This window comes from Polypterus senegalus, chromosome 9 (genome assembly GCF_016835505.1).
Source record: "Polypterus senegalus isolate Bchr_013 chromosome 9, ASM1683550v1, whole genome shotgun sequence".
NCBI lineage: Eukaryota > Metazoa > Chordata > Cladistia > Polypteriformes > Polypteridae > Polypterus > Polypterus senegalus.
Window position 1 is genome coordinate 160,685,652 of NC_053162.1, and position 21,104 is coordinate 160,706,755.

At 38.1% G+C, this 21,104-nt stretch overlaps 1 protein-coding gene across 1 annotated transcript in view; it reads left to right on the forward strand.

Moving 5' to 3' along the window:
- jhy (junctional cadherin complex regulator) overlaps positions 1 to 21,104 on the forward strand; it is a 105,134-nt gene that overhangs the window by 58,799 nt on the left and 25,231 nt on the right. Inside the window, exon 4 of the mRNA XM_039764119.1 lies at positions 6,994 to 7,113. Coding sequence (XP_039620053.1) covers positions 6,994 to 7,113 — 120 coding nt within the window. The remainder of the gene's footprint in view (positions 1 to 6,993; positions 7,114 to 21,104) is intronic.

The window sequence follows — 21,104 nt, forward strand, 5'->3', positions numbered from 1 at the left end:
GCCTTTTATTATTATAGATTACCTCACTGTAAACTTGCACTTCAGTTATAATATTACACAACTTGAGCCACTTTATAAAGCGCATATTTACATATGATGACGATATCATTTTTAAGATGAAATGCAGCAAAATATGTTAATTATATTATACAGATAAAACTAACTTCATTTAAATAATCTGTATTGTTAATAATTAAACATGTGAGGACACGGTGCCGCAGCGCTAGCTAGTTCACAGATTGATCCTGATTGATTGCTGTATGCTGGAAGGATAGATGGATAGAATACTTAAACACGTACTATGAAGATATTTCAGTGTTCCTTAAAAGTTTTGAAGACGTGTCGTTGTAAGCTTACAGATGGCTTAACTTCTATTATAGAGCTGATTGTATGGCGCTTGGGTATTTGGAGAAAGAAAAGTCAGGACAGGAATTGGGGGCTTGTACATTTGAAAGAGACAGTACCGCCATCGTGTTCCCATGTTTAATAACATGCTTTCATTCCTATCATCATGAAAAAGATATCATGTATACATCTCAGTATTTTAATTACTCAGACAGCTGTAATATCAAGAATGTAATGGTGTCTGTGTCCTGTCAGAGGAAGTGAAAGCCAGTTTAAGAACTATATAGTGATTCACACACAGAGCACAAAGAAGATCAAATACAAAACAAAGCATTTAACGTGTTACTTTAGTTACGATGGGATTTGAGAAACTAGTACATTAATCGATTTTAAGATGAAGTTTATGATGTTCTACTTTAATGACAAAATAAACTACGTGATTAAAGTGGAAATTTTGAGATTTAAAGTTGACATTTCCTGCTTTTTTCCCCACTGTGTGCCTATTTTGTTTTCTCTGTACCCTAATAAGCTTTCATACGACACTCATATGTTGGGCTACGACACGCCTTTTCACGGCGACTTGGATATGTGACAACTTCTTTTTTATTTCGGGTACTGTGCGACTTTGTGGACTTGAGCTTTCGAGTTTCTCAGACACTCTGTCACTTGATCAGCTTCCTTTTGTTTTTTATACCACTGTTTAAACCAGCAAATAGTATGTTTTTCCTTGCCTCCACTTGGTATTTGCTGAAATTGTTATATTTTCCCCCGTGCTTTTCCCATTGTGTTTTCACAGAAGTCTGAGCTTAAGGGCTATTTATATTGATTTGCATATTCATAGAGGCATAATTCTGGGAGTAGTTGGGGCGGGACAGAGGGTGCGTGCACGAGCGTTACTTTTCACGCTGACCGGGATTTATGTAGCAGAAGACCGTGGAAGTTGGAGTACGCACAGATTCCTGCATCTAGATTTTTCTGTGCCTAAGCACATTTCAGCTTTTGTGCTTACGTCATGTTATAGTGCAAATTCTACTCACGGCGTTATGCATGAGGCCCCTGGACTTTAGGGACCTTCAAGCCTGACTTGATATGAATTTGGACAATCTAGGTAGAATAGGATGGACGAGATTGTTGGTCTTAATGTCTTGTTCTTGTTGCAGTTGTTCAAATTGAGTTGTTCTAGTGAGGTTCATAGCCAGCTGAAACCAAGTCAAGTAGGAAAGACTTCCTGTGAGACATTTACATTGTCACTTACAAAGTGTACATAAACATATATACACGCTATCCTCTTAAACCTTCAGAAAACATCTGCAAAAATTAGACAATCTCATGCCTAGTGTACACTGCATAGAGGATGGCCCAAGCGCTGACATCTAATAGACTAATGTATAAACTGTATTTTTTATTTGTATTTTACTTAAATGGCTGACACATTTATTCAAGGTGACTTACACATTTGCTGTAATTGGTTTTCCAGTTGGAGCACAGGCAGGTGAATTAACTTGCTCATGGTCACACATTGTCATTATCTGGACTTGAACCCACAACCTTTGGTTTTAAAGTCCAAAGCCTTAACAACTACACCGCACTGCCTTATCAGATAATGATGTATGCTGCACAATAAGTTGGTTGTGTTGTATTCCTATAATTGAATTAATTGGTCATCTCTTATCTGTAAAATGTCAAAATAACATTGACCAAAACCTCACCGCCAAGATTATACTGAAAAAAGAAGAATAAAAGTCATGAAAAAACAAGTTCATCTAAATGCTTATTTCTTTCTCTCTGTTTCTGTCTCTCCCTCTCTCTCTCTTTGTTTGGCCTAATAGCACAATATTGAAAATAATGTGCCACAATCTGAGTGCCCTTTCAGCATAAAGATAGATCAGCATGACAGAGTCTTTATTGATAGATATATTACAGCTCAATTCCCTCAGTAAGACATTATTTCCTGTGACCTTCATCTATTCACAGAAGCTTTCAGAATTAATTACACTCAATGAAGAAGTCTTCAAACTGTCAACGATATTGATCTGGTTAGATAGTTCTTAACAACCAAAGAAGTTGAGATTTAACTAAACAATTTTCAATTCAATTTTGGAAAGCATCCTTTTCTAAGAGCTTGAAAAAAGAATAATTCACTTTTCAAAAGAAGCATTTGTATAATATTAAAAACTGAGGTTGTTACAAAGTTTTCTATACTTTCTCAGTTGGTTATTGGATGTACTTAAAATGGCAGAACATTGAGGATTAAATCAACATTTATGTACAGTATATTTAAATAGTTGAAGATTTTATGATTGTTTTCTAAATGAAGCATTCAATTGCACTATTTTTAATCTCAAAGGAAAATGATATCAAAATATTAGAAGACTATAACTAATGCATAGTACCAATTTATTCAATTGAATTCAATTCACATAGGGAACATTTTAAGACTTGCTTTCACAGTCACAGGGAACAGAATCTCTTGTAGTAGCATGGGTACTACTGTGGGCACAAATCTTGAATTTTGTGACAGCCTATTTCAGTATCCACTGATTCCAACTAAACTAACACATGTCTTTGAGTTGTGGGAGTAAAACTGGAGTAAAAAATACTCACAAAGACATGCAGAGAATGTGCAGACTCGATAGACATTGACTAAGCTTGGGATATAAACTGAAGACAATGAACTGGTGAGGCAGCCCACAACTGTAGGTATACTCACTAAGGCTGAATCAATTTAGAACCATCAGTGAGCCTATGTTAAAATTAAAATAAAACACAAAATAAAAGTAACCACAAAGTAATCATGGACATAAAATACTGTGCAGTATCCACCCATTAATCAATTTTCACGAGCCTGCTTAATTCAAATAGTGTCTTTAAGTGAAGTTTTGAATGCAAGGCAGCAGTCCATCATGCAGTTACCCATACCACCTTAAAAATGGGCAGTTTACAACCATTAATCAGTGTAGCAAAATGTAACATTCATGTAAGAATATTCAAATATACACTTTACAACACCCCACCTTACAACACTAATATGGACTAAATATATGTGATATATAATAAAATGTCATGGACTAGGGCTATTTCTCCTTTAATGGCCTTCTTTAAGGAGAAATGAGTGTTCCTGTCTTTCTCCTTAATGTAATGTATACAGTTCAATGGATCAATAAATTAATAAAATCAATGGTCATTAATGAAGAGATTATTTTTACCTTCAGAAGGCACAGAGTCATGCTAGTTGGCTGGCTGCAGGCTTTGGTGTGGGTTATATTTTAATTGTGAAGAAAGGAACAGGATCATCAGTGTTTTCATAGTCGGAAACTTACAAAGCTTCAGGTACTTCTTACAGAACTTTGTCAGCAACTGGAGCAGCCTCAGAACAATGCTCAAACCCGAACGTAAAACATCACATGCGGCCTTACACATTTCTTTGATAACTTTATTTTACCGTACCTTACTGCACTAACCCATAATAATAATAATAATAAGTTTTATTTATGTAGCGCCTTTCATACACTCAAGGAACCATGAACCATGGAGGGCTTTTAAAGTGAGAAGGATAATTTTATATTTGATTCTTGAAGAAAATGGTAACCAATGTAACTCACAGAGGACAGGAGTGATGTGAGCAGATTTTTCAGTGTGTGTAAGTAAACGAGCAGCAGAATTCTGAACATATTGTAATCTGTTGATATATTTAGTCGGGAGTCCATAAAACAAAACATTGCAATAGTCCAGACGGGGAGTGATGAAAGTGTGAATGAGTGACTCAGTATCTTTCACACTGAGGAGAGAATGCAGATGAGCAATGTTGCGAAGATGAAAAAAAGCTGTCTGTACTATTGAGCTGATGTGTGATTGAAAGTAAGAAGCTGATCAAAGATGACACCCAAATTACGGACTGATGCTGTGGGTTGAACCAGGATCCCATCAATGTCAATTTTTAGCCCACGAAGGGTAGAGAGGACAGATTTGGTGCCAACCAATAAGATTTCTGTTTTATCAGGATTGAATTGTAAAAAATGATCTGTCATCCAATGATTGATTTCCCGAATACAGTCAGTCAGTGCAACAGGTGAAAATGTTTCAGTTCCATCCACGCTTACATAAAGGTGTGTGTCATCAGCATAGTCGTGGAAGCTCAGACCATACCGATGAATAATCTCCCCTAATGGGAGAATATAGATGTTGAAGAAGATTGGACCGAGAACTGACTCTTGAGGGATACCTTGTGTGAATGAAGTAGTGGCAGATTTGGATTCCCTAATAAAGATGTAATACTGGCGATCACTGAGGTATGATGTGAACCAAGAAAGAGTGGCACAAGAGATAACAATAGCTGAAAGTCTGGACAGTAAAGTGTCAAGGTTAACTGTATCAAATGCTGTGCTCAAGTCAAGAAGAACTAAAATTGAGGCCATCCCAGAATCTGCGGTTATAAGTAAGTCATTGGTTACCTTAAGTAAAGCAGTTTCAGTGCTATGTAGGACTCTGAATCCAGATTGCAAAGGCTCAAGTAGGTTATGTAAATTTAAATAATCATTGGGTTGAGCAGCAACAACCTTTTCTAAGATCTTAGTCATAAATGGAAGATTAGAAATTGGGCGGTAAAATTTTAGCTGTAAGGGATCTGAATCAGATTTTTTTTAAAACAGGGGTTACAGCAGCAGTTTTGAAATCACTTGGAACAACACAGGTACGGAAACTACAGTTGATAAAGTGAGAAATGGGGGCAGAAAGTTTGTCAGTGCAAGCCTTAATCAGTAAAGTCGGTGCAGGATCTAGGTGGCAGGTAGATTGATTTAATTTAGATTTTACTTCAGCAATATAATTTGGTGTAGTGGGGTTAAACTTAGATAAATAAACTGTAGATTTAGAAGTATGATCAGTCGACAGAGATGAGGAATGATTAGTAGGGAAACTTTGATATATGGTCATAATTTTTGACTGAAAATAGTCCAAAAATAGGTTACAGTGTTCAACAGAGAAATAAGGATTTTTACTAGCAGGTTGACAAAGTCTGCTAACTGTATTAAAAAGAGATCTAGGGCAACAAGTACCAAAGTCAATAAGAGAGGAATAGCATTTTGAGCGTGCAGCAAATAAGGCACATCTGTATTCCTTCAGGTGTTCAGTGTAAGCCAGGACATGAGCAGCCAGACCAGTCTTCTTCCAGAGCCTTTCCAAGCGGCAACCAGATAGTTTCATGGTATGCGATTCTGCTGTAAACCATGGAGATGACCGGGTAGTAGGAATATTCAAGGATTTAATAGGTGCATAATGATCCAAAATTTGTGGCAATGTGGAATTTTATATATAGAGAAAATCTGTATAGGGCAAGACAACCCAGAAACATCATGGAGACAGGAAGCACCAACAGACATAAAGAAGGGTAACTGATCGATGTTCTTGATATTACGATAGATTATTTTTGATTTTAGACTTATTTTAGGGAGGGGATAAGTGAAGCTAAATTCAATCAGCTTGTGATCGGATGTACCAATAACAGTATTGGATGTACATTCATTCTGCAGACCAGTGGAACATACAAGATCCAGAATATGGCCGTTGGCATGGGTTGGAAAACCAACATGCTTGCACAAAATTGAAACAGTCCAGTACTGAACATAGCTCACAAGCAGATGGACAGTTAGAATCCAGATGAATAATAAGGCCACCAAGTAAAATAACAGCAGCAGACATGCCACAGACAAGAGTGATTATTTCATAAAGTTTAGAGAAAAAATCCAGCTGAAGCTTAGGAGGTCTGTAGATTAATATAATATGCAGCGAAGCCTTTCCAGTGATTTTAACAACCAGGATTTCAAAAGACGTAATGTTGTGAAAATCAACAGTGGTTGCTTTAAGACAATCACGCTGAACCACCGCCAATCCACCACCTCTGCCCGTCAGACGGGATTTAGACAGGTAACTGTAACCAGCAGGGTAAACAGATTTAGTTGTAAGTAATCACCTGGATTTTGCCAGGTGATTACTCATCCCTCTTTCTTATCATTAAGATTTCATCCTCGTATATAGATATTTATTAAAATTTTATATTCATGAAAAGATTGTTCCTAAGTGTGTTCTACTATTCTACTGTCACTTTCAAGATTAGGGAAGAAAGTTGTATAATGAAATATTATCACAAGTGAAATAGAGTATAGTGTTTTTGTTGTAGCTGGTACCTCCTGTATATTCCTAAATATACAGATTTCTTTGTAAATTGGCTTGAATAAAGGAGGTTGATAAAAAATAAAACAAATTAATGAATGGATTAATAAATAAATTAACCTATTTATAGGTGTTTGAGGCTTAGAGGTGACAGGGACAAGGTGTTAACAATCATTGGACATGGTGCAAATGACAGTATATCTGTACAGCGTTTTATCTTCATCTGTCCATTACTTTCCCAGTTGTGGTCATGGGAAGCTGCAGCAACAAATTCAGGCCAGCAAGTTGCTCTAGATTGGATGCCATTGTGTCATGTTGCAACACAGACTAACACTTGTCAGGTGAATTTTGCCTACCTGATTGGCCTGATGAGGTTTTGGACTATAAAACTTAGAAATCCTACATTTCAGTCTGAACTATGAATCATTACTGCTCTGCTTTGCCATCACTATGTTAAAATAACTGCTTTTTCTTTAATAGGTTTCCACAGTTGAAGAAAAAGATGATGACAGTGAGACTTACAGCATCAGTAGTCATGAAGGTCAGAATGAAGCTTTAGACCCTGAACTGAGATGGATGCAAAGAACTCAGAAGCTTAAGGTAAACCTCTGTTGTTTGTCAAGGATATATTTTGATTTGATATAGCTTTTATACTATAATACTGGCTGTTTCTGTTTAGCAAAACACCATTTGAAGGTACATTTTGTGAAAGATTCCATATAAAGCAAGGATGAAGTGATTAACTGAAGCTTATTCTTACCCAGTTTCATTCTAAATATATACAACTTAGTCTGATTTGCCTTTGTAGCAAGAACATGAGATGCTTTTTTAAGAGGCAGCCTTTTAGATCAACATGGCTTGCGAGTTTTTAATGTGTCCAAAATAACGTCAATGATTTAAATTTTCCAGTGCATTATTTTTAACTATTATGCTTATATCTTCAAATCTCTATGTCCAACATTGCTTCTTAGTATGGAATTTTTTATAAGCATTATTTAATCTGTTACCCTCTGTCTTTGCTGGAAAACAGATTTTAAAGTAACTACTGACATAACGGTTAGGATCTATTCATAGTACTATGTTTTTTGTTTACAAAACACAGACATTAGAATCTGTTTTTGACTTTCGTCCACACTATCTCGCCATTTTTGACACTGAAAATGGAGACCTTTGAAAATACTGACTCAACGCTGCAGTGAGGAAGGGTAAAAATATAAACTTTGAAAAACACATGACTCTAATCATGCTGTGATTTCTTTATAATTATTATGGAGCCCTTCCCTGATCGGAGCACATTGCAATGTCTCATTCCCTGATTGGTCACCCATCTCGAAAGAAAAATATATTCCATAAGAGTGGAAACAGAAGAGTTGTTTTCCATGGCACTTGTTGTGTTGTGTTATGTTTCTAAATTGTGGTTTGTGCAATTTGAATTCTGCATTCATGCACAAAATGCATGGTGGAAAGAGAGTGAAAGAGAGAAGAAGAAGGAAGGCATAGTGGTGTTTATTTTCTGTGCTTTCTTCTGTGCTGTGGCGTGGAGAACGATTGGGACACGTTTCACCGATGTTACGCTGGACTTGTGCTAGCGTCTGTCTGTGTCAGGTGTTAGGGAGCCATATAGCCCCTGGTGGTCACACCATATATCTATTTCCTACCACAGACTCCAGGAATAATAGAGCCACAACATCAGACACAAAGCAGATATAGTGCATATAAAAAGTATTCAGCCTTTGGAAATCTTTACGTTTATTATTATACTGTTCCACTTTGAATCATAGTGGATTTAATTGGGCTTTTCTGACATCTGTCTTTAGAAAAACACTATTTAATGTCAAAGTGAAAAGAGATCTATGCAAAGTGGTCTGAATTAATTACAAATATAAAACACAGAATAATTGATCACATACGTATTCACCCCTTCAAGTCAGTATTTAGTAGATGCATTTTTGGCAGAAATGAAAGCCTTGTGTTCACAGGTTTCGCTGTCTATCTGCTTTGCACAGCTGGATATTGACATTTCTCCCCATTTTTCTTTTCAAAATTGCTCAAGCTCTGTCAAATTACAATAAAATCCTCAGTGAGCAGCCTTTTTCAAGTCCAGGCACAAATTCTCAGTTGGATTGAGATCTGGTTTCAGATTTGACCAATCCAGGATATTAACATTGTTGTTTTGAAACCATTTCAGTGTGTCTTTGGTTTTATGCTTGGGGTCCTTGTCTTGCAGGAAAACAAATGTTTTCCCAAGGTTCAGTTGTTTTGCAGATGGCATCAGGAATTTTCCTGCATTCATTTTACCCTCACAAGCTTTCCAGGGCCTGTTGCAGAGAAGCATCCCCACACCATGTTGCCTCCACCACCATGGTGAGGATGATTTGTCTTTAATATTCTGCAGCATTTGACTTACAGTAAGCCAAATGCCATTTAATCTGTGGCCTCATCTGACCTTTGAATCTTCTTCCAGCTGACTTCAGAATCTCTGATGCTAATTTTGGCAAAGTCTAGTTGAGATATCATGTCCATTTTTATTCTTTGCCACTATCCCTGTGACTGGTGAAGCACCCAGGCAACAGCTGATGTCTGTAATCTCTCCAGCCTGAACTACAGTAGCTGGTAACTCCTTCAGAGTTACGATAGGGTGGACACATCCTTTTTACATGATTACTCAGTTTTCGTGGAGTCAGATTTCCAAATCTGAAATAATCTTTCTATTTCTTAATGATTGATTTAACTAAACTCCATGGGATATTCAGTGAGTTGGATCATTTTGTCTCCATTCCATGATTTGTGCTTTTCACAGAGCTGCTTTGAGGGTTCTTTTGTGTTCATTGTGTCGGTTAGGCTATGATACTAACTCAACACCAGCTGGAACTTCCATATTCAAGTACATTAATAATAGAGTCAGTTGAAACTCCTCAATATGGACCTATGAAAATTATTAACCCTATTGAAAGTATTCATATTTTATTATTAATCAACATTCAATCTTAGTTTATTTAATTTGGATGATCTCCATTAAAACTAATTACGCAACTTCTAAAACCAATTGGCTGCACCAATGGTGATTTAGGTTTGTCATATTAAATCAGGTGAATACTTATGCATTCAGTTATCTTGTGTTTTATATTTGTAATTAATTTAGACCACTTTGCAGAGATCGTTTCTCATTTGGACAGTAAAGAGTCTGTTTCAGTTGGTCAATGTCAAAAAATACTAAATAATTCCACTCTGATTCAGTGTTATAAAATAAAATGTGAAAACTTCCAAAGGGGTGAATACATTTTATAGGCACCATACTAATACTGGAGAGGATGCCATTCTGTTTGCATTGTTTATGTACACACACTCTAGCTAGGCCAATAGAATGTTGATAATTATCCTAAGGTGTGTGTCTTTGGGATGTGGAGGTGTTTCATCATAATAGAGTCCTAGGTGATTCTGTTTTTCCCTTTTATACTCTTTACTATGTAGACTTCACCAGAATAAACAAATCCCGGCTTTCAGCCCTCATATGTTGCCTAACCTTTAACACATATGACCTCAGTCAACAAGATAAGAGTACTAGAACATGCAGGAGAGACAGAATATATAGATATCTCTCTATTATAATAAATCCTGGAATGAGACAAGACTTTTTCAGAGAGATACTTTCATGTCCCCGCGAGACGAGACTTTGTTCCAAGAGATTTAACCTTGCCCGGGGCCGGAAATAAAAGACAAAAGAGTAGATGACTAAGTAGAACATTGTAAAGAATTCAAAAACGTTGGCGTGATACACATGCAGAGCAGGTTAGAGATAATGAAAATACTAAAATGCAAAAGTCTCAAAAAAATGATAGTAAAGATCGTATTAGCACAAACAAACGGAAATTATTACTCGGTGAAATAACGGAATAGCAAAAAGAGATCGAATATATTGTTCGGATTTAAGTTTACGTTGGAGACTTGTAGATGTCTAATTCATGTTGCCATCAGGGGAAAGTAGTGTTTCTTCCCAATAAAGAGGCCTTACCGCGAGAATTGAAAGATTTGCTGTTTTGTGATAGTAAAATCCACATATGTGAGCGGCAGAAACGGGAAGTGGCTGGCGTGTAGCGCAGTCTGGGGGGGTGGGGGGTACGGGGGGTGGTTTCGGTTGGCAAGTGAAGCGAGCAGGGGGCAAAGCCCCCTAGTATAGATAATATGCCCAAAACATAAGGAAGCAGAATAGAAATGAGTGTTAATAAAATAATAATAATGCTAACTGGATGACATGCTACCTGGAGACAAGCTGTTTTGTTTTGTTCAGTCCTTTGTCCAGTTCCAGCATAACCTTCTCATAAAGTGTCAGAGACTGTAGCACTTCTACATTTTGGACACTGATAGGGAAGACAGAAGAAACTGAGGAGGATGGTGAGCCATATCTTTATACTGGTCCAGCTTCCTTAGTATACCTCTAGACCAACGGATGCATAGTAGCTCCCTTGGTTCATCCAGTCCTGTTTCAGCATGACTCTGACCAATGGGTACACTAACTGTCTTTTCAAACTTGCCCTCCAATCTACGATTTTTTCCCGGAAGGGGTTTGGGCTTGTAAGCTCATACAAATTAAAAATAATTCAAAGTGTCTCTACACAAACCTTGTTCATTGGGTCAATTCTCCCCTCCCCACCACAAATATCTCAACAGAAATGTTATCTGACTTGGTAAGGTCATAAATCTCTTAAGCCACAAATGGTTACACAGCTTTCTTTCCTTTTAACATTGTATAGGTTTAAAACTATTACAAATAAAGACATACAAAATGTTTATCAACCTACATGGTTGATATTACTCAGTTTTGTTACACTCTACCACTGGATAACCGATGCTTTTACAAGGAGAATGTGAATGTATACCATCGATCAAATTAAAGCATGGCATTTGAGTAGATGTAACTCCAGCCATTTATATATACAGTTTCTTCAATGGAGTATGAAGTGCAAAGCAGAAGCTGTGCCTGCGCATGATGCCAGTCTTTTGTGTATAAATAGGCATACATTCAAATTCTCCTATAAAGGGCCTTAATTAGAGACATTGGGAGGGAATTCTAAACACAATTGCCCCAATCCCGTGTACACATAGGGTCACTGTGCAGTTGCCACACAGTAATTAATTTGGTCTGTAACTGAATGCTGATCCTTGATGCCAACAGCACTGATTAATGTATTAGTGTACTAGGCATACAACTTTGATTAGTGAATAAAAGTATTCTGTTAAATAAACTGTAAACTATTAAATATTAAATGTCAAGCCAGGTTGAGCAATAAAACTTTATCCATATATTACAATAGGTTGTTATATATATATATATATATGGAAGAGAAGGTCTGTGATACGGTTTGCATATTAGCAGTTGGAGATCCACAAAGGGAGAAAATGAATCACGTATCATAAAGTAGTTTTTATTCCTGAGCTTTCAACCCCTACCAGGGGTCTTCATCAGAGGATAATGCTTAGAATTACAAGAATCAAAGGCAATATATAGCAATACCTTACAGGGGGAGGAAGGGGCGGGGGTGGCTAGGTCCATGTGGTTGAGGTTGTTGGGAGTAAAGACTTGTTTATTAAGAATAAGTTCTTCTTAAGTTTGTATATGCTGGATTTATGTCCAAGTGTCTGTTGATGGCGTTCTCATTTGATAACCAGGATTCAGCCAGCTCTTTTATATATATATATATGTATATATATATGTATATATATATGTATATATATATATATATATATATATATATATATATATATATATATATATATATACTGCTCAAAAGAATTAAAGGAACACTTTTAATCAGAGTATAGCATAAAGTCAATGAAACTTATGGGATATTAATCTGGTCAGTTAAGTAGCAGAGGGGGTTGTTAATTAGTTTCAGCTGCTGTGGTGTTAATGAAATTAACAACAGATGCACTAGAGGGCAACAATGAGATGACCCCCAAAACATGAATGGTTTAACAGGTGGAGGCCACTGACATTTTTCCCTCCTCATCTTTTCTGACTGTTTCTTCACTAGTTTTGCATTTGGCTACAGTCAGTGTCACAACTGGTAGCATGAGGCGATACCTGGACCCTACAGAGGTTGCACAGGTAGTCCAACTTCTCCAGGATGGCACATCAATACGTGTCATTGCCAGAAGGTTTGCTGTGTCTCCCTGCACAGTCTCAAGGGCATGGAGGAGATTCTAGGAGACAAGCAGTTACTCTAGGAGAGCTGGAGAGGGTCATAGAAGGTCCATAACCCATCAGCAGGACCAGCCCTACAAAATGACCTCCAGCAGGCCACTGGTGTGAAGGTCTCTGACCAAACAACCAGAAAGACTTCATGAGGGTGACCCAAGGGCCCCATGTCCTCTAATGGGCCCTGAGCTCACTGCCCAGCAGCATGCAGCTCGATTGGCATTCGCCATAAAATACCAGAATTGGCAGATGCACCACTGGTGCCCTGTGCTTTTTACAGATGAGAGCAGGTTCACTCTGAGCACGTGACAGAAGTGAAAGAGTCTGGAGAAGCCACGGAGAACATTATGCTGCCTGTAACATCATTCAGCATGAGCAGTTTGGTGGTGGGTTAATGATTGTCTGGGGAGGCATATCCATGGAGGGTCACACAGACCGCTACAGGCTTGACAAAGGCACCTTGGCTGCCATTAGGTATCAGGATGAAATCCTTGGACCCATTGTCAGACCCTATGCTGGTACAGTGGCTCGACAATTCCTGGCCTCATGTGGTGAGAGTATGCAGGCAGTTCTTGGAGGATGAAGGAATTGATACCATTGACTGGCCACCACACTTTCCTGACCTAAATCCAATAGAACACCTCTGGGACATTATGTTTTGGTCCATCCAATGCCACCAGGTTGCACCTCAGACTGTCCAGGAGCTCAGTGATGCCCTGGTCCAGATCTGGGAGGAGATCCCCCACAACACCATCTGTCATCTCATTAGAAGCATGCACCGATGTTGTCAGGCATGTATACAAGAACACAGAACCATACAAAGTGCTGCGTACAATTTTGAGTTGCTGCAATTAAATTTTGGCAAAATGGACTAGCCTGCCACATAATTTTTCACTCTGATTTTTGGGGCATCTTTGAATTCAGGGCTCTGTAGGTTGATCATTTTCATTTCCATCAAACGATGTGGCATCCTTTCGTTCCTAACACATTACCCAGTCTATATCAGTATAGATATCCAGGAGGATTTCTTTTCCCATTGAGATCTGATGTGTTTTCAAAGTGTTCCTTTTTTAAGCAGTTTATATATATATATATATATATATATATATATATATATATATATATATATATATATAGATATATATATATATAGATATATATATAGATATATATATATATATATATATATATATAGATATATAAATAAATGTTTTTGTTGTTGTTTTTGAATTTGTCATGGAGGTTTATTATTTATCACAACTTTTAAAATACTTAGCTCCTCTTACACAGTATAGAAAAAGCACTCTGTAACACTGAACCAAAAAAAATAATAAATGGCTAACAGCAAATGAAAATGTCAGACATTATTTTATTGCTGACTGTGCTTCTAAAATAAGCACAGTAACGCACTCCAGGGGAGAGTGGCTTTACAGAAGTCTGGATTCTAAAATGAGTGTTCAGTAATCATCAGCACAGTCGGCTTGCTTTTGTGGCTTTTCTGTTAGTACAGAAAACCCAAACACTAAACAGACTGCTTTCACAAATGTCAGGTTCATAAGGCACACTATGGCATTTTATCAGTCATGAAATGAGCTGCTTTTACCTTTAACATGGATGAATTGAAATATTTTCCAAAATCCAATTAAACAAAAAGTACTTCTGAAGTCATTATCCATCTGGTTTGACTTATATATGTAGCAAACTGTAGTAAGGAAAAAAATTCTGTCTTTTTTTTGTTTCTCACTTTTGTTATAAACAATGGCTTTATTTTTGACATATACATAATAAGCTTCACAGAAAAAAAATCATACAGTAATTAGAACTTAAATTACTTTCGCCCTGAGCCTTTTGCAGAATTAAACATTTAAATAAAGTAAGTTAAAGCCAACAAAATAAAGTGCTGTGTGATCCTGACAAAAACCTGGTATCCTGAAGATTGTTGGAAAGCTTAACACATATAAACCTAAAACATGTTCTGTCTCAAAACATGCCAATCTGTGTATTCAAAAGGAAACAGGAAATTTGATTTTATATCATTGTATTACTGTCTTAAAGGAATTGTCTTTGTGTATGGCATAATGTATCAACTGTGTATGTGAGCATACCCCTTAAAGAATATTAGTTACTAAGAGTGATATGTGGTTCAGTGTGATTTGTGAGTTGATGCTGTCCTCGACCCCCTGTGACTCCGCTTTAAATTAAGCAAGTTTGATAGTGCACTGTATGTTTAAAGTCAGTGCTTTAAAACAGGGAGAAAGGATAGGAATGGCAGAGTCTTGTCCTGTGTTTACTTGGCAATGGTATAAGTAAGAAAGAAAATGCAGATTTATTTCTTCAAACTGGAGAAGTGAATATCTGCTGTCAAGTATATTGAGAGAGCAGAGCATTTTGACTAATAAAGAGATGCACCTGTGCACACAATCTTTAATACATTTGTTGTTTAGTAGATAAAATAATACTTCTGTCTAAAATGTATGTATAAATAAATAATAATAAGTAATGTTAATTACATTTATACAGATCTCTTGTAACTTACTCAAAGTAGTTAGTATGGAACCGCTTCAACCCTCACCAGTGTGTAGTAGCTTACTTGGATGATACAACAACAGACATTTTTTCCACCATTATGCTCAACACACATTAGCTATTAAGTAGGTGAAGTGGTAAGAGAGAGTTAGCCAATTAGAGGTGGGGGTGGAATTAGCAGGCCAAAATGGATGAGGCAAATTTAGCCAGGACAACAGGAACCAAACTACTCTTTTTGAAAAATGCCCAGGGATCTTTTATGACCACAGAGCATCAGGACCTCAGTTGTATGTCTAAGCAAAGGACGGCACCATTTTGTACAGCACAGTGTCCCCATCACTGCATTGGGGCATTGGAATCTACTCACAGACTGCATGGTAATCGCCTTCTGCTAGCCGCACATGCAGCAAGCTATTCTTTTTTCCTTGATGGTCCTTCTTCTGGCCAGGCTCAAACACAACCACCTAACCCACTGCAGTTTGCCTATTTGACAAAATTGGAGTGGATGATGCTTATCTGTCTGCTCCTCAAAGCTTATTCTCACCTGGACAAAGCTGGGGGAATTGAATTATATTTTTGATTTCTGCAGTGCCCTCGATACCATCCAGCTATCCCTGTTAAGGGATAAACGCTGAGATATGCAGATGTGTGATCCTATGGTGTCCTGGATAATGAATTATCTGTCTGGCAGACCACAGTTTGTGAGACTCAAGGACTGTGCTTCTGATGTGGATTTGAGCAACACTGGAGCACCACACGGAACAGTCCTGTCTCCTTTCCTCTTCACTCAGTACACCTCTACAAATATATAAATACTATAAATATAACACCAGGTCATGTCACTATAGGAAATTCTCACATAAATCTACACTTATGGGGTCTATTGATAAAGGGGATGAGACACAATTTAGTATATCACTCAGGTGGAGAAGTTTGTTTCTTAGTGCAAAGAGAGTTGTCTGCATCTTAACATTAGCAAAACCAAGGAAACTGGTTATTAACTTTTACCACACCAAAGAGTCTCTATGTCCAGTCACTATTCAAGGAGTGGTTGTAGAAGTGGTACACTCCTGCAGTTACTTGGGGATCCACATCAATGACTGGTTAAACTGGTCTTGGAACATAGAGGAACTACATAAGAAAGGGCAGAGCAGGCTATTTTTGCTTAGGAGACTGTGATCCTTTAATGTGGGAAGTGACATCCTTCTACAACTCTGTGATGACCAGTGTGACTTTCTATGCTGTGGTGTGCTGGGCAGGTGACATCACTTCAAGAGAGGCCTGCCGAATCAACAAGTTAATTAAAAGAGTAACTTCAGTTATAGGACACACTCTGGACCCCCTGGAGGTTGTAGCAAAGTAGAGAATTAAACCAAAACTTAGTACTATTATGAACAATGCTCCATATTCTCTTTCTGATACACTTAAACTGAGAGCTTTCAGACAAAGAGTTATTCAGAAAATGTTTGTCAAGAAATGCTACTGTGGTTCCTTTTTATCAACAGCATTACGACTGCATAATGCCTCACTATGACTGTGACAGCCAATCAGAACTTTTGTTTCTTTTGTATATTCTTGCTTTATGTCATTCCAGTGTGTTTTCAGACCAAGGTGTGTGTGTGTTTGTTTATTTATTTATTTTAAAACGTTTTATGAAAAGCCAGATTACCCTTGTTGAAAAATGAATTTCTATCTATCTATCTATCTATCTATCTATCTATCTATCTATCTATCTATCTATCTATCTATCTATCTATCTATCTATCTATCTATCTATCTATCTATCTATCTATCTATCTATCTATCTATCACATTCTTAACCCCTCTTGATTCAGTTCAGAGTCACAGGGATTGCATTCTAAGATCAAGTCCATATAGATTTTGCATGTTTTGCCAGTATCTGAATAGGTTTACCTCTGGGAATTCTGGGTTTCCTTCCACATCCCAAAGAGACATGTAAGGCAACGATTCATAATACACATAGTGCTTTCCAGCGAAGCCATAAGTACAAAACACTATATTTTATTGCTGATTCCTTTTGCCCAAATAAGCTTTAGATTTTGATCAGATTGCTTAGATGAATTAATTTTTTTATTTCATCACACACGACACACACGTTCAGTGAACATAAATACTAGAACAAATTCTGGAGTCATATTACCCATTATAGCATTATAGAAAAGTAAATTCTGACATTATCAGAAGCAAGACTGGAACCTATTCTGGATGAGTTGCCAATACAAATTAATCAAGAATAAATCAGAATAAAATAGATTTTAATATTTGGCTCTTCACTAAATAGCTACATCAAATTAATGAGCCACCAACATCCACAAAGGTGCTTTGCTATTTTTGAATTGCTGCTTGCTTTGAGTTTGGTTTTCAAGTTTATTGTTTGTGGTCAGTTACATTTATAAGGATGCTGACCAATCCCTTTAAAAGTTTTCACTTTTTTTCCTGATTAACCTTATGTTATTTGCTAGCAGTGTCTTCTCCTGTTTGATGAAGCACCAGCCACTCTGGAGGTATTTCCTTGTACACACCAAGACCAAATGTTTCTGTCCACTTCTGAAGTCACTCCCACTGTTTTGATCACATTGAGTGCTATTATGAACAACACTGCACATTCTCTGTGACACATTAACACTGAGAATGTCATCAGTAAGGAACATTGAGCCAAAAATCTGTAGGCCTCAAGATACTTATTTTCATTAGGATTTATAAAATGTGGAAATATTTTGTCTTCTTCTCTGTTTCTACCTTTAGTATACCTATCTTAACTTCACTTATTTTAATTTATCAAACTTCTTTACACCCATGTTTTTGTTAGAATCTGCCCTGCTTACTCCTATAATTATGTTAAACACTGCTGTCATGTTGCCTTTGCCTTTATTTATAGATCTTCTTAACCCTTTTATAATCTGTAAGCAACAATGCATTGAAGTGCTCAAAATGCTGCTTGATGAGAGTGTTATACAGCTTAGTCTTGACTGTACTTGACTGTACTCAGCATGGGCATTATACTGTAAAACATAAAATCCTATTATTCTTTTTGATTGTATCTATGTATGATCTACTAGATGGCAGACATGATCAAAGCTCTCTACAGGTGAAATATTCCACGGTGGTTTGTTTTTTATGATAGCTATATCAGATTGCTAAATGTGTATGTTGTGCCAAGAATTAATTGAATTGAACTGACAATTTTTCAAGTAGCATGCTGTGAAAAAACTATTTGTCACCTTCCCCAGTCCCACTATTATTGTACATATTTGACACCAGGTATTTTAAGGTCTTCAACCAAAATCTAATATTAGATAAATGGTGCCTGAGGGAACAACATTTTAACATCTTATTGTAGGCAAAGAACAAATGTATCTAATACAAACTGGCACTGTGTGAAAAAGTAACTGCCCTCGAGTTAAAACAGCACTCAGGCTTGATTCCTGGTAGCCCTGCTCAATATAAGTATCATTATTTGTCCCCCACCATCAGAATTATATTCCTACTGCAAAGATTCAACATTCACATAATTCAATGATGAAAGGAAATTCCTATAGAAATCAAGAAAAAAAAATCTCCTTCAGCTTGGAAAGGCATACAGAGTAATTTATAAGACTCCTGGACTCCACCAAACTATGAAGATAAGTGGATCTTAAAAAAAGGCAGGTGGAGACTCAAGGCATTACATAAGGGAGGATCACCAAGAGAGGCATAGCTCATCAGAAGACAGTTGAGACGTTGAAGAGTGAACATAACTTGAGAAATAGTGTGAGAATAACTGTGGTTTGTTTGAGTAAAACTGTATGCATTGTCATAACAGTGGGAAGGTAATTTCTCTGAAACTAAGGCCATGGATCATCCACACATACATCCCTTTATTTTCTGCTTTATCATGAGCAGGGTTGAGAGGATGCTGGGGCCTATACCAGAAAGCATAGAGCACAAGACAGGAGCAATCCTTGGAGTATGCACTGTTAAAGAAATGTGCCTGTTATCAGGCTTTACTCTCATTCAGTTTGTGTGTCTTGGTCTTTCCATCTTGACATTTGTTATAATATCATTCATGTTGTTACAAAGTAGCAAAAATTAGCTTAGCACAATATTCTGCACTGCTAAGTGCAATATTCTGCCTTATTATGTTTTCCGTTTCTTCTTTGAATATTATTATTATTATATTATTATCTTTGTTTTCTTTTGAAGACTCAGTGTTAGTATCAGAAAACTGCAAAATATCATCATAAGAGTCAATTTGCAGCAGGTGGTGGCATAAAATTGTAAAGTCATTCATTTGCGGATATGAGTTCCTACTGTTAGCCTGGACTGGCACTAAGACTTTTTATAAATACTTCTTATGTCCTACTCAGAGGTAGGAAAAAGTGTTATCCAATTGACTATTCCTAGGAGTAATTGAGATGCTTGATAAATACAGGCCCAGGCCTAAACAAAGTATCCATCCATCCATCCTCTTCCGCTTATCCGAGGTCGGGTCTCGGGGGCAGCAGCTTGAGCAGAGATGCCCAGACTTCCCTGTCCCCGGCCACTTCTTCTAGCTCTTCCAGGGGAATCCTGAGGCGTTCCCAGGCCATCCAAGAAACATAGTCCCTCCAGTGTGTCCTGGGTCTTCCCCTTGGCCTCTTCCCAGTTAGACATCTCACCAGGGAGGCATCCAAGAGGCATCCTGATCAGATGCCCGAGCCACCTCATCTGACTCCTCTCAATGTGGAAGAGCAGTGGCACTACTCTGAGCCCCTCCCGGATGACTGAGCTTCTCACCCTATCTTTAAGGGAAAGCCCAGACACCCTGCGGATGAAACTCATTTCAGCCGCTTGTATTCGTGATCTTGTTCTTTCGGTCACTACCCACAGCTCATGACCAGAGGTGAGGGTAGGAACATAGATTGACTGGTAAATTGAGAGCTTTGACTTACGGCTCAGCTCCTTTTTCACCACGACAGACCAATGCAGAGCCCGCATTACTGCGGACGCAGCATCGATGCACCTGTCGATCTCCCGCTCCATTCTTCCCTCACTCATGAACAAGACCCCGAGATACTTGAACTCCTCCACTTGGGGCAGGATCTCGCTCTCAACCCTGAAAGGGCACTCCACCCTTTTCCAGCTGAGGACCATGGTCTTAGATTTGGTTGTGCTGATTCCCATCCCAGCTGCTTCACACTCAGCTGCGAACTGGTCCAGAGAGAGCTGAAGATCACAGCCTGATGAAGCAAACAGGACAACATCATCTGCAAAAAGCAGTGACCCAATCCTGAGCCCACCAAGCTGGACCCCCTCAATGCTCTGGCTGCGCCTAGAAATTCTCTCCATAAAAGTTATGAACAGAATCGATGAGAAAGGACAGCCCTGGTGGAGTCCAACTCTCACCGGAAATGGGTTAAACTTACTGCCGGCAATGCAGACCAAGCTCTGACACCGGTTGTACAGGGACCGAACAGCCCTTATCAGGGGGTCCAGTACCCCATACTCTCGGACCACCCCCCACTGGATTCCCAGAGGGAAACTGTCAAACGCCTTTTACAAGTCCACAAAACACATGTAGACTGGTTGGGCAAACTCCCATGCACCCTGCAGGACCCTGTCAAGGGTGTAGAGCTGGTCCACTGTTCCATGAACATGACAAAAACCACACTGTTCCTCCTGAATCTGAGGTTCGACTGTCTGATGGACCCTCCTCTCCAGGACCCCCGAATAGACTTTTCCAGGGAGGCTGAGGAGTGTGATTCCTCTGTAGTTGGAACACACCCTCCGGTCCCCTTTCTTAAAGAGTGGGACCACCAATCCTGGTCTGCCAATTCAGAGGCACTGTCCCTGATGTCCATGCGATGTTGCAGAGGCGTGTCAACCAAGA